This window comes from Coturnix japonica, chromosome Z, assembly GCF_054131305.1.
Source record: "Coturnix japonica strain WE chromosome Z, WE-NBRP24, whole genome shotgun sequence".
Lineage (NCBI taxonomy): Eukaryota > Metazoa > Chordata > Aves > Galliformes > Phasianidae > Coturnix > Coturnix japonica.
In genome coordinates, this window is record NC_140702.1 from 56,725,394 (window position 1) to 56,737,435 (window position 12,042).

At 37.3% G+C, this 12,042-nt stretch overlaps 1 protein-coding gene across 7 annotated transcripts in view; it reads left to right on the top strand.

Moving 5' to 3' along the window:
- The window catches only part of GPBP1 (GC-rich promoter binding protein 1), a 28,307-nt gene extending 20,262 nt beyond the window's left edge, over positions 1 to 8,045 (top strand). For 6 of the 7 annotated variants that reach the window (XM_085529459.1, XM_085529460.1, XM_015848778.3 and 3 more), the window contains 7 exons: positions 523 to 589; positions 882 to 1,066; positions 1,986 to 2,120; positions 3,073 to 3,234; positions 5,687 to 5,871; positions 6,801 to 6,903; positions 7,551 to 8,045. In XM_085529459.1, coding sequence (XP_085385585.1) covers positions 523 to 589; positions 882 to 1,066; positions 1,986 to 2,120; positions 3,073 to 3,234; positions 5,687 to 5,871; positions 6,801 to 6,903; positions 7,551 to 7,709 — 996 coding nt within the window. In that variant the 3' untranslated portion in view covers positions 7,710 to 8,045. Of the gene's footprint in view, positions 1 to 522; positions 590 to 881; positions 1,067 to 1,985; positions 2,121 to 2,427; positions 3,034 to 3,072; positions 3,235 to 5,686; positions 5,872 to 6,800; positions 6,904 to 7,550 lie in introns of those variants that run through there. The other variant, XM_085529463.1, reaches the window with a different exon arrangement.
- Positions 8,046 to 12,042: the final 3,997 nt, after the last annotated feature.

A 12,042-nucleotide genomic window follows, 5' to 3' on the forward strand; every position in this document is an offset into this window, starting at 1 on the left:
GTCCACTTGTTTCTCTTCTTATTCACCAGTTTTTGTCATTGCATTTTTATTATTATTTAAGTGAAACTACAGCTGGGCTCTGAATTTATAGTCTTTTAACTCAGTTTACTGTGGCATATGTATGTATTAAAGTCTGTAAAATTACCTTACTTGATAATCTAAAGTACTAACGCTGTGGTCTTTCTGACCATCTGAAATTCTGTGTTTCAACCTAGAATTCTAAGGTGTAAGAGGAAAGCAGAGCTTCCTCTTTGAAAAGCCTTATGCCATTGTATTTTTTTGGTGGATTTTTCTTCGTTTCATTTTATTTTCCATGGGCACTTAATATAATGGTATGGACTGTAGCTTGAATGTTGGAGAAGAGAAACAAGTGAGCATTGATAAATTTGGTGCTCAGAGGAAATATTCTGTCTCCATTTAAAAGTCTTAGACAGCGGAAACTGTTGTGATTGTTTATTTAATTGGTCCTAAAATTCAAGACTTTAAAATTTCATTTTAAATAATGATGTCTTTTTCTTTCAGCCATCTTTAAATCCTGAATATGAGAGGGAACCAAACCAGAATAAATCCTTAGCAGCAGGTGTATGGGGTGAGTATTTTTGATGTTGAATACAAAAAGGTTTTAAAAAAAAGTTTTACTCAAAACGCAGGAATTTCTTTTAGGTTATTATGAAGAAGTAGATTGAAATTGAGGAAGTTTCAGTATTACTTTGGTGTGACAATCTTCTTGTAGGAAAGGTAACGATTCTGTTTGGATATAAATCTTCTGGTCTTTAGATGCAGCCACAGCTAATGTTCTTAGCCCAGAATGTGACAGAAAGACTGTATACTCATGCACAAGATTTATTTATTTATTTATCTATTTATTTATTTATTTTTAGAGTATCCTTTGAACCCGAAATCCAGATCTCCAAGAATGCTTGTCATTAAAAAGGGTAGTACAAAAGAACTGCAGATATCTGGATTTCCTGTAGTAGGAAGTCTTCATTCACAGCCAGTAAAAAACGGTACTGGCACAAGTGTTTATAAAGGATTGGTCCCTAAACCTGCCACTCCACCCACAAAGGTGAGTCTTTAATAGTGTTGGCATGAATTATGTGCTGGGTGGAGAGGGGAAAGAAAAAAAAAAAAACGCATATTGAGAATTACAGCTATTTCACCCCTGAGAATTCTGTGCCTAAAGCATACTAATCAAATATTGAATAGTTCAAGTGCCATGCACCCCAAAATTGACTGGAAATGCTTTTTGTTTTTTTTTTTAAAAAAGGATGTTTTTAACTTATGAAACAGCAATAACACCCTTGGGGTGCAATAACACCCCTGGGGGTTGTTCAAGGAACGACTAGATGTTGTGTTGAGGGACATGGTTTAGTGGGAGCTGTTGGTAATAGGTGAATGGTTGGACTGGATGATCTTTTAGGTCTTTTCCAACCTTGGTGATTGTATGATTTTGTTCTATGATTCTATGAATAATTTTTGTGTGTGAATTTTTAACATAAAAAGAGAGCAATATCTAGCTTAAATATACCTTCAGAATTTATCCCAGTTCTCAATGCTGATGATGTTGCAATCTACTTATTGATATTGCAAGCTGTTCTTGTCCCATTCCATAACCAGTTTTCCATGTTTGTCTTTTGGCTTTGGTCTGGGAATTTTTGTATTCCTGAATGCATTTGATGAAGCCATTCTTAACTATGCAGCTTAATGCATTAAAAACATTAATTGCAGCTGCTGAAGACTCTTGTATTTCTTATCTTAATACATCACATATTAGGGTTTTAATTGCTTTTATATCTAACTCTATATAAACAACATAAGCAGCATTTGTGAGAAGATTAATTGCTCATAAACTGCCTCACTATCCCACATGAAAACGTGTTTATACTAAGCTAGGGTTGTAATTGCTCTGCTTTTGTGTAGTCATTTTTTTGAGATTCTTAAAATTGTCCTATTGTATTTAATGATTCCTTATATATTTTTTTAAGAATACACAGTGGAAAAACCAAGCAAAAGAAAACAAACTTGTGAATCCATTTCCTCACGAATCTTCATGTGGCAATTTCAGTCCTTTCAAATCAAGTGCCAAGGCATTTTCTATATCCCAGAACGCAGTGAAAGAGGTAAAGCAATGACTGTAATTTTAATCACATATGTCTAATTTTTCATTTGTTTGGTTAAATAAGTGGGTAAATAGATTTTATATAGAACTGTGTTAAATAAGTATATTTTTTGGAGTAAATGTGAGAGTGGATATTGTGGAAAGTAGCTCAGTGGTCTTCAGATACTGCACAGTTTCTTTGTAAGTTTGGTTTGGAGTGAAGATAGTGCATTAGCTGGACTATTAGCAGTGCTCCACAAACTTGAATCCCTCTGTCTGTGTGCAACAACCGTAAACAATAAAATACAAATATTTTCCTTCTGCTCCAGACTCTGGATATGCATGCATCATGGATATACATCCTCCAGTACTCATCATTGGTGAGGCCTCACCTCAAGTACTGTGTTCACTTTTGGGCACCTCAGTACAGAAAGGACATGGAGGTGCTGGAGCAGGTCCAGAGAAGGGCAACAAGGCTTGTGAAGGGCTTGGAGAATCAACACCATGAGGGAAGGCTGAGGGAGCTGGGGCAGTTTAGCCTGGGAAAAAGGAGGCTGAGGGGAGACCTTATAGCTCTCTTCCAGTACCTGAAAGGTGCTTACAGTGAGAGTGGGGCAAGTCTCTTCTCACTGGTGTCAGGTGACAGGACGAGGGGAAATGGCCTCAAGTTGCACCAGGGTAAGTTTAGTTGGACATTAGGAAATATTTTACGGAATGGGTAGTTAAGCAGTGGAATAGGCTCCCCAGGGACGTGGTTGAATCACCATCCCTGAATGTCTTTAAGAGCTGTTTGGGTGTGTTGCACAGATATGATTTAGCGGTTGGACTTGATGATCTTTGAGGCCTTTTCCAACCTGAGTGATTCTATGATTCTATGCAGTATTAGTTCCTGAGAAGCTTTTTGTCTTTTGTTCAGTGTTTTATGAATGACTGTACTTCCAATAGTCTTGTTATTATTTCTCTCCCTACATTAGTGTAATCGGTCAAATTCTTCATCCCCTGTTGACAAAGTTGGTCAGCCTCGTTTAACAAAATTGACAAGAATGCGGACAGATAAGAAGAGTGAATTTTTGAAAACACTGAAACGAGACAGAGTGGAAGAAGAACATGAGGATGAGAATGCTGGCCAGGAGAAGGTAACTTTCTTCATACCTGTAGTAGATCCAGCAGTAATTGGTTTCAGTCTGAAAGACGCCTATGTTTTTTTTCCTCCAGCCAGCTGTTAAGGTGTGGTCTTGAATCTCTTGATGCAGGAAGGGATTTGCCTTTAGATAGGTTTGCTCCAAATGATACTTTCCCCACTGAGTCTTAGTAATTTGCTTTTCTACTGCCATATTTGTTGATGGATGTCAATAACCCAAGGACATCTTACCCTTTAGCAACAATAGGATCATGAAGGTTGAAAATACCACAGATAGTATGTAGTCCAAACATCAGTCCATGTGTCTGCTAAATGTTGTCACTCATTGAGACGTCTAGCTTTTTCTTGTAAACTTTCTGAGGTGATGACTGCCATCTCCTTGGGCAGCCTGTTTCAATAAAAAGAGTAAAGAAAAGTAGTACAATAACCTAATCTTACAGGACGGCAGTGTCTTGTACCTTGGCTGTTAATAATCCTAGAAAAGTAATTAATGGAAAAACCTGGTTCTGCTTTTCAAATTGTTTCCTTTTTAACAATAATTCTTACATGCCCAGAAGCTCTCTCAATTCTTAATGTAGTCATAGGAGCTATATTTTTATTTATGCACATATAAGGGGCCTGTTTTTTGCTTCCCAATTGAAACCTAGAAAACCTATGCTGTATATGATATTCATTTGTCAGGTTTCTTTCTTGTTGGATCACTCCATGCAGTGCCTGGCTGGCACCTGAGAATATTCATGTCTCTGCTACCAGTGACCAACAAGCCGTAAGCAGAGTTAGCTTATGTAGTATGAGTATTAGTAAGTAACACGTTATTCGGGATGAAGTGAATTACATGCCTATGAGCAGCAAAAGGAAAATTGGTCTTGGAGAAGAATTATTCTGATTCACAGAGATGGAAAAAGAAATGGTTCAACTGCGCGCTGCTCCTGAAAGTAAAACTGACTTCTGACCTTGTTTCAATTTCAGGCAAAATCAAACTTGACTGAGTTTGAGTTCCTGGAATAGTCCGAGTTCTTAATATCTTCATGGTACTTGAGGTTCAAATGCATTTGATTTTGTCCCGCTGTACACAGCTGTTATTCTGAGACAGTGTATTTGGGTGGAAAATAAACATGCTATCAATAAAAGTGATAATATCCTTGGACATTTGTATGTATCATGCAGCTTGTAGTATTCAGTAATTGCACGTATCTTGTTGCCATTGATGTAATGGATGTAATGGAAAGATGTTGAAGTTTAAAAAACCAAAACAAACAATCATGCACCAGTAATGGTTGTGCTACTTTCCACAGTGACAGGGAATGAAATAATGTGGAAAATGGTGATGGGCAGCTGAGTCATGCTTGGAGGAAGCTCTGTTGCCCCAGTGCATTGAAGTTTAATACATAATACATTCAAGTTCTTTAATGTTCTTATGAATGTTCTCCGATAATCTGAGTTAGATTCTCCATGTTTATGATTTATTTGCTGGGATATCTTTTTTTATTTTTTTGGTAAATTTTAAGAAATCTTTGGTGAGCATTCTAAAGTTTCTTGAAGCAGATTCCATTGAGTGAAAGGGGAATGCTGTTCATGGTCTCAGTCCTATATTCAGAAATGGGATTGTTTACAAGTGCAAAACTTGCTGATTGAGTGATTACTTCCTGCTATGGATAGTGGTGTTTCATGCCAGCACTGAGGCTTTTGTTGTCAAAAAGGTGCTAGCTTAGATAATGATCATGCTCTCTTCTTAGTTCTTATAGTTGTTCAGACTTCTGAGGCTGTTTCACTAATTCCTGCGTAAGAATTAGAAACTGCTGGAAGAGAAAAAAAGAAACATATACAAAGAGACATTTTAGGTTTATAGGATTAAAGAACTCTAAACAGCTGTGAGAACCCTAACAATTTGTTTTCTTAACAAACTCTTCCAAGTTCTTATGTCATGGCTAGTATAAGTTACCACTGCAGTCACAAAGTGAGAACTACTGTGGGACTGTGCATGTAGTCTGAATGTAACCTGAATGTAGGGAGCAGCATTCAGTCTTCTGAATGTGCAGAAGTTTTTTCTTCTCCTTTTATTTTCTGGTTAATACATGGTGACTGTGACCTGCCCCTTAAACCATGCAGTTTGTGCTTTCAAGCTTTGGCAGACGCGTAGGATATTTATTGAATTAGGGACCCATTTTTAAGTTCAACAGATGACTTCTGTACATTTACAAATAAGCTTGAATTTTTAAGATACATTTAAGACTTTGTAGAAAAGTTTGAGGCAGAGCACGGGATTTGCTTTCTACTTTACTAATTCAGTGGTATAACTTCAGAACTGCGAAGTGTCCATATATTGTAATTCTGATGAAATGTAACTCTCCATCTAAATTCGGCAGAATCTCTCAACTGCAGCATTTTCAGAGTGGAATTTACATTTGAACTTCATTAGATATATACTTATATATATGTTTTAACAGGATGGAGACTCCCTTAACTTGTGTAACAGCAACAGTCCTCATCATGAGAGAGATATAAACCGAAACTTTGAAAATGAAATTCCACTGGAGAATGGCAATGCTTCAGTTACATCTCAACAGGTCATTCGATCTTCAGGTTTCCCTCAGGAAGATATTCTTTCAAGCTCACTTGAGGCAGAGCATAGGTATGTGCTTTTTATATAAAATGTTTCTTTGTGGTAAGTAATTGTGTCTTAAATTCTTATTAGCTTAAAATTCAGGGTCTGATAACAGGGAACACAAAATGTATTTTAAGCACACTGTAAAACATTCAAGTTTAGATGTACTAATTCAACATGGAATTATGTTGTTTCTACTAGACATTATATATATTGTCATCTTTAACCTGCTTTACTAAGAATTTATTTCCTTGCTTAAAAAAAATAAAAATAAGCAAATGGATCCGCATATCTCAGAGGAACAATGCTTATTGTTAATAAGGCATTACTTTTGGAGCAGCCAAACATAACATATCTGGAGAGAGATTAAGAAAATATTTTGGTTTTTAATATTTTTATCAAAGCATTATGGAAAAAAGAGGAACAAAACTATAAAACAAGTGGCATTATCTAACCCTGTTTTTCTGAAACTAATGCATCAGGCTGGTTGATGGAAGTGGTTGCAATTATTTGTCAGTTCTCAAGGTGTTTATCAGATGTTCTTGATTAAGTTTTACTAATCCAGTGCTTGATCCTTGAAAATAATTGTGAAAATGTATGTACTGCCATAAAGGCAATTACTGAGTAAGGCATGACTCTGAAGAGAGGGAGATTTTTCTTGTTCACTTGAAATTAAGAATGTGTTTTATAGATAAAGTATTACTGCTTAGTTTTTGCAGCTTTTAAGCCCAAACATGTAGTGGCAAAGCAGCATCAACTATGAAGGATCTGATAACTTCGTAACTTCTGTGCTTATAGAACTTACCTTAAATTCTTGCATAAAGGTGGGTTAGAAATCTGTTTTAAAAAATGGTGAACTAATATGTTTATTAAACATTTGAGTGCATATTTCAGAAGAGTTTGACCTGTCTTTATGTGTGTAGAAATTCCCTCATGTTTCTTATTTTATTTTTAAGGTTGTTAAAGGAAATGGGCTGGCAGGAAGATAGTGAAAATGATGAAATATATGCTCCACTAACAGAAGATGAGATGAGGGAATTCCAAGTCATTAGTGAACAGGTAATGCTACACTAATGTCCCATTATGAACTTATGGTTGGCTACTCTAAGTACCTAATCTTGAGGAGGATCTCCAGTAGTTCTGATGGTTAGAGATGATGCCATTTCAGTACCCTTTTTCTTTCCTTTCTTTCTGCCTTTGCCCTTTCAGAAGAACAGTTGGTTTAAAAAATAGGGGAAGCAGTACTTATTTTCAGCACCGCAAGTTTTCATGGACCTTCTAGCTCTTTAGCTCAACCTGAGGGAAGGGAATTTCCTGTCACGGTTTTTATGTAGCTGCTATGTCTCCACTGGAAATTGAGGAAAATACAATTCTCTAGGAAATCTAGGCATTCTGCTTTTTTTTTCTGAAAAAGGGACTGCATCAAAGCAGTGGCCGTATAGGAGGTAAATATCTGAGGAAGTGGATGGGAAGTGGGTAAATTTGTTCACTGCAGGAGCATAGCTTAGTGCAGTTGGAGAAGCTCTTGGAGGCAGTTAGCTGGTCCAGAGGAGAAGCCTCTCAGGTGAATTTTTCTTTGTGTGATATCTGATCCGATAATGCTGTGGATCCAATGTAGCCCATAGATTACAGAGAATACTGAAATTCAATGGATTGTTGTGTTCAGCTCATCCTCACTCTGAAAACATCTTGTTTTCCCATTTCAGTTACGAAAAAATGGTCTACGGAAAAACGGCATTTTGAAAAATGGCCTTATCTGTAATTTTAAACTTAGCTCCTGGAAAAACAGCACTTTCAAACCTGCTCTGGAGAATGAAGATTCTGAGACAAGCAGCAGTGATACATCAGATGATGATGATGTATGAAGATTTCTGTGACATTTCTAGAAGCTTGTTTTGATACCATAAAAATATGGGGATATATTGTTTAAAAAAAAAAAAAAAAAAAGAAATCTAATATATGTAGTAACATGCCCAACTAGAGGAAGAATGATGGAATGGCGCTCTGAAGAAAGCAAGGAATGTTGTGTTGGGTGTGTTGAACATGACTATAATTTCTTTGTAAACGAATGTTGTAGAACGAGGACTTGGGCTGACCCAGCATTGACTGTCTTCATCGCTGCAGCATTTCTGACTAGCAATGTGACAGTGTAACAGTTCAGACTTTCTCATTTAATAATAAAAGCAAGAATAATTGTGTAATGTCTTGCAAATCTTCTGTCTTAAAATGTCCATGTCTCCAGAGACAAAACAGGCAGCGTGACATAGTGTTTGGCTTCCCAAATCATTTTTTATTTGTCCTTACAGTGGAAATTCTTGAGTCCACTTTATATGCAAAAAGGGCAGCATTGCATGTTGGATAAATTGAGCAAGGGGCACTAAAACTCTTTTCCTTAGTTGAGCTGCTGTACTCTTCTACTTCTTTCACACATAATTGGTCTTTAGTTATTGTAGTGTCATTGTTATTAATGGCAAAGAACCTTGATATTATGGTTCCAAATTTTTAGAACTAAGCTTTAAGTTGAAAGCTTTATAGGATATTGTAAGACCCAGTATTCTCAAACATGCAGAAAAATTATTACACTGACTAGATTTTGTCCCCCACATGCAAAACAAACTGATATATAGGGGTATCGTCTCAGAGCATAGCATCAAGGGTGTTGTTTTTAAGACTAGTAAATTTTGTTTGCATTTATATTAAATGTATGCTAGCAGTAATCACTGCATTTCAGAGGAAGACAGAAACTATTCTTACCATTATATCTTGCTTTAATGGCTACAGAAGTATTGCTTTTATAGCAACAGAAGTATATCTTTAACACATTTTAAAACTAGTGTTATTTATAGTTTGTTTAGTTCATTACATTTCTTAAAAGTATTTTCTGCAAGGTGGTACAAACTTTGTGGCATTAATCCACAAGCACAACAGCTCTTGATGATGTCATGCATATTTATAACTCAGCTTATGTACAGACATTCCTTCTTTAAGATACTTTTAAATTGTACTACTTTTATATAAGTATTTCACAGTTTTAAACTCTAAAGAAAATGTATTTATGAAAATGGGATTTTTTTCCCCCCATGTTTAGCTCTTCTTAGGGAAAGACTTTTTATAAGGTGACATCTAACAATTCTGGACCAAAGCTTTTAATATATATGCTTATTTAGTTAAAATAGGGTGTTTATTTAAGAAGTGATTTTCTATTTTCTTTTTTTGGAACAGTCATGCAAATGTTGATGTAGTTAACTTTGGTGCAATGTTTTTAAATGTGTTCTTTTCATGTCTAAATTTAAGAGGATAATTTTTTTTAATGAAAAATTGCTGTATCAGTAATTATATTTTTGCTACTTTTATGCCTTAAGTACTTTCTTTTTCTTTCCCTTCTCCTGTGTTTTTTTTAAACTAACTTTGATACCATTGTAAAACTTGGTTTTTGGTTGTTGCATCTGTTCAGCAAAATCTACCGCCTATCTTAGGTATTAAGTTGCATGTGAATACACTTATTTTGCTTCTAATTTCTTTTACTACTAATTTCATGCAAAATAGACCAATTTTGTTTTCTCTACAGTTCAATGACAAATATCACTTCCATAATTAATGTGTTGGGGAATAAATTGTTTTGACTTTTCATGCTAGTGCAGGAGCTGTTATCAGAGATCCACATGTCCCTTACTGTAAATAGTTACCAGCCTGCTCTGTTAATTCACTTCGCACCTCTCTGTGGTAAGAAGTGGAAATGGGGAAGCACTGATGGATTTCACTGAGGATTTGGGCTGTTTTATCTTACATTCTCACTTGCAGTGAGGCTGAGTAACAGATGGGCTCTTTTTTTTTTTTTTTTGGCCCCTTGAGGAGTTCCTTCTGTAGTCTTATCAGCTGAAGAACTTTGTTTTCTATTGATTTTATATTTTCCTGAGAAGAGTCACTTGAAACAGGACTTTTTGTATTTTACTTTCATAAAATGCATGGAATTGTTTGCACTGCATCCCTCCCTTTTTTTATATGAGGATGTAAAGCAAAATAATATTGGGTTCTCTGGTATGTAACTGGTATGTCTCTGGTATGCCTTTGTTCCACTCTAGGGTGGCTGAACAATCTTCCATTCCCAGGACACAGCCTCTGCTTGTTTCTTATGCTTAATTAGCTCAATGCCAGCAACGGTGTCTGCACTAATAGCTTGAGAAGCTGCTGGGACTAAGTTTGTCCATTTCTTCATCAGGATCTCTCAAGATCTGGGTATCAAACACTGTCTTTAGGAGAGTTTGTTGGCACTGGGCCTAAAATAAAAAGTGCTGCATGGTGCTGCTGTATGGCTTGCTGTAATTGCTGCCATTTCTCTTCCTAATCCTGTCTTTATTGGCAGAAAACCTTATCTCAGCACTCCTTTCCATCCTTTTTCAAAGGGAAGGCTGTTAAGTCGCTCACTGTTTTTCTTATCTGTCGAGGAAGGGCTTGCACTGTCTGCTGTTAGAAGGGTACATTTTATAGTAGGGCGCTGGAAGTCCTTTACATCATCTGGAATCTGCAGACCTTCCTTACTCATGCATGTCATTCTCTCAGCTAGTGAAAGCAGCTGTCATCCCTGAAGAGAGTGTTTACAATGAAGTAATCTGCTGGTGCACATTGGACCCAATATAGAATCTAAGGTAGACTTTTGCTATTTTCTATTTCCAGTCTTTTACAAATGTTATCAAGCAACAAGGTAATAAAATGTTATGCTCTTGTACAGTTACCTCTGGAGGGGGAAAAGAAGTCTCTTATTTGTGATGAGGGCCTTAACTTTAGTTAGTGATTGCATTTCAACTGATAGCTGCTAGAAACTGGGAAGTGTGTTAGTCAAGGCTGTCTTTGTTTTTTTGTGTCCTACTTGCTGCTAGGCAGTGGTGGAATCAATTTCCTCAGTTGCATGAAAATTCTGGTCTGATCAAGGATTGTAGCTATTGAGCACCAAGAGTTACTGGCTCATTAGGATGATAAGTAGACTGGCTGTCAGTCAGGTTTCCTCATGCTGTTATAGTAATCAAGTGAGCTGTACTGCAGCTTGAATGAGGTTGGTTTATGCTCCTGATTTCAGTGTTCATCCTTCCCCTGATGTATCTGCCTAAACATTTGCTAGGTGGATGCTGGCAGTAATTTGCATGGTGTTCTGGCACTGTGTGGGTATTGACAGCTTTCTTTTTTCACTGGAGGTTTTTACTTAAAGATTTGAAAGCAACTTCCAGAAAAGCATTTCTGTGTTAGACTGTTGGAGCCTGGGTCAGTAGGAGAGTTGGAGTTCCCCATAGGAGTTTTGAGGAGGTACATGGTCTGGCTGGTGGTAGGCAAGACACTCTGACTTTCAGCCTGAGAGGCAAAGAAGAGCAAACTCTGTCCACTGTGTTAGGAAATAGTGAAACTTAAAACTGATGCAAGAACTCCAAAATGAATTTGGAGTGACCTGATTGCATGAACTATTGCATTTTCCTCTCTTACCAGACTGGCTGTGCACTGTTCTCAACTGTGTTCTGCTGGACCCCTATGCATTAGTACAAAAAGATAGCTCTTGACCACTTGTTCTGAAGCCAGTCTGCATTCATGATTATTGCTTTAGTGTGTCAGGTTCAAGGAAAGCAATGCAAGTTTTCTTCTGGGGCTTATCAGTGTAGCCAGTAGGAAGAAATGCAGCTTTGGTCCTTATTATTCTAGAACAGAAGTTTTGGTGCAGTGGTTTCCTTTTGGTTCGTTCGTTCTTTGTGACAGCTTGGTACCTGCAAGCTTTATGTTGTCCTAATCTTTGCATCTTCCATTTTGTGTTGCTTCCTCTTGAAAGACTTCTGAAATTGAACCATCTTTCACAGGTTTTGGAGTATCCTTTCTGAGCCTGAGCTCCTATGTTTAGCATGTTTAAGATCTACATCAGTGACCTGGATAAGTGCACCCTCAGCAAGTTTGCTGATGACACGAAGCTGGGAGGAGTGGCTGATACACAGGAAGGCTGTGTTGCCTTTCAGTGAGACATGGACATACGGAATCATAGAATGGCTTGGGTTGGGAGGGACCATCATCAAGTTCCATCCCCCTGCTGCAGGCCACCATCTCCATATCTAATACTAGACCAGGCTGCCCAGGGCCCCATCCAACCTGGCCTTTAACACCTCCAGGGTTAGGGCATCCACAGTCTCTTTGGGCAGCCTGTTCCAGCACCACACCACTCTCTTG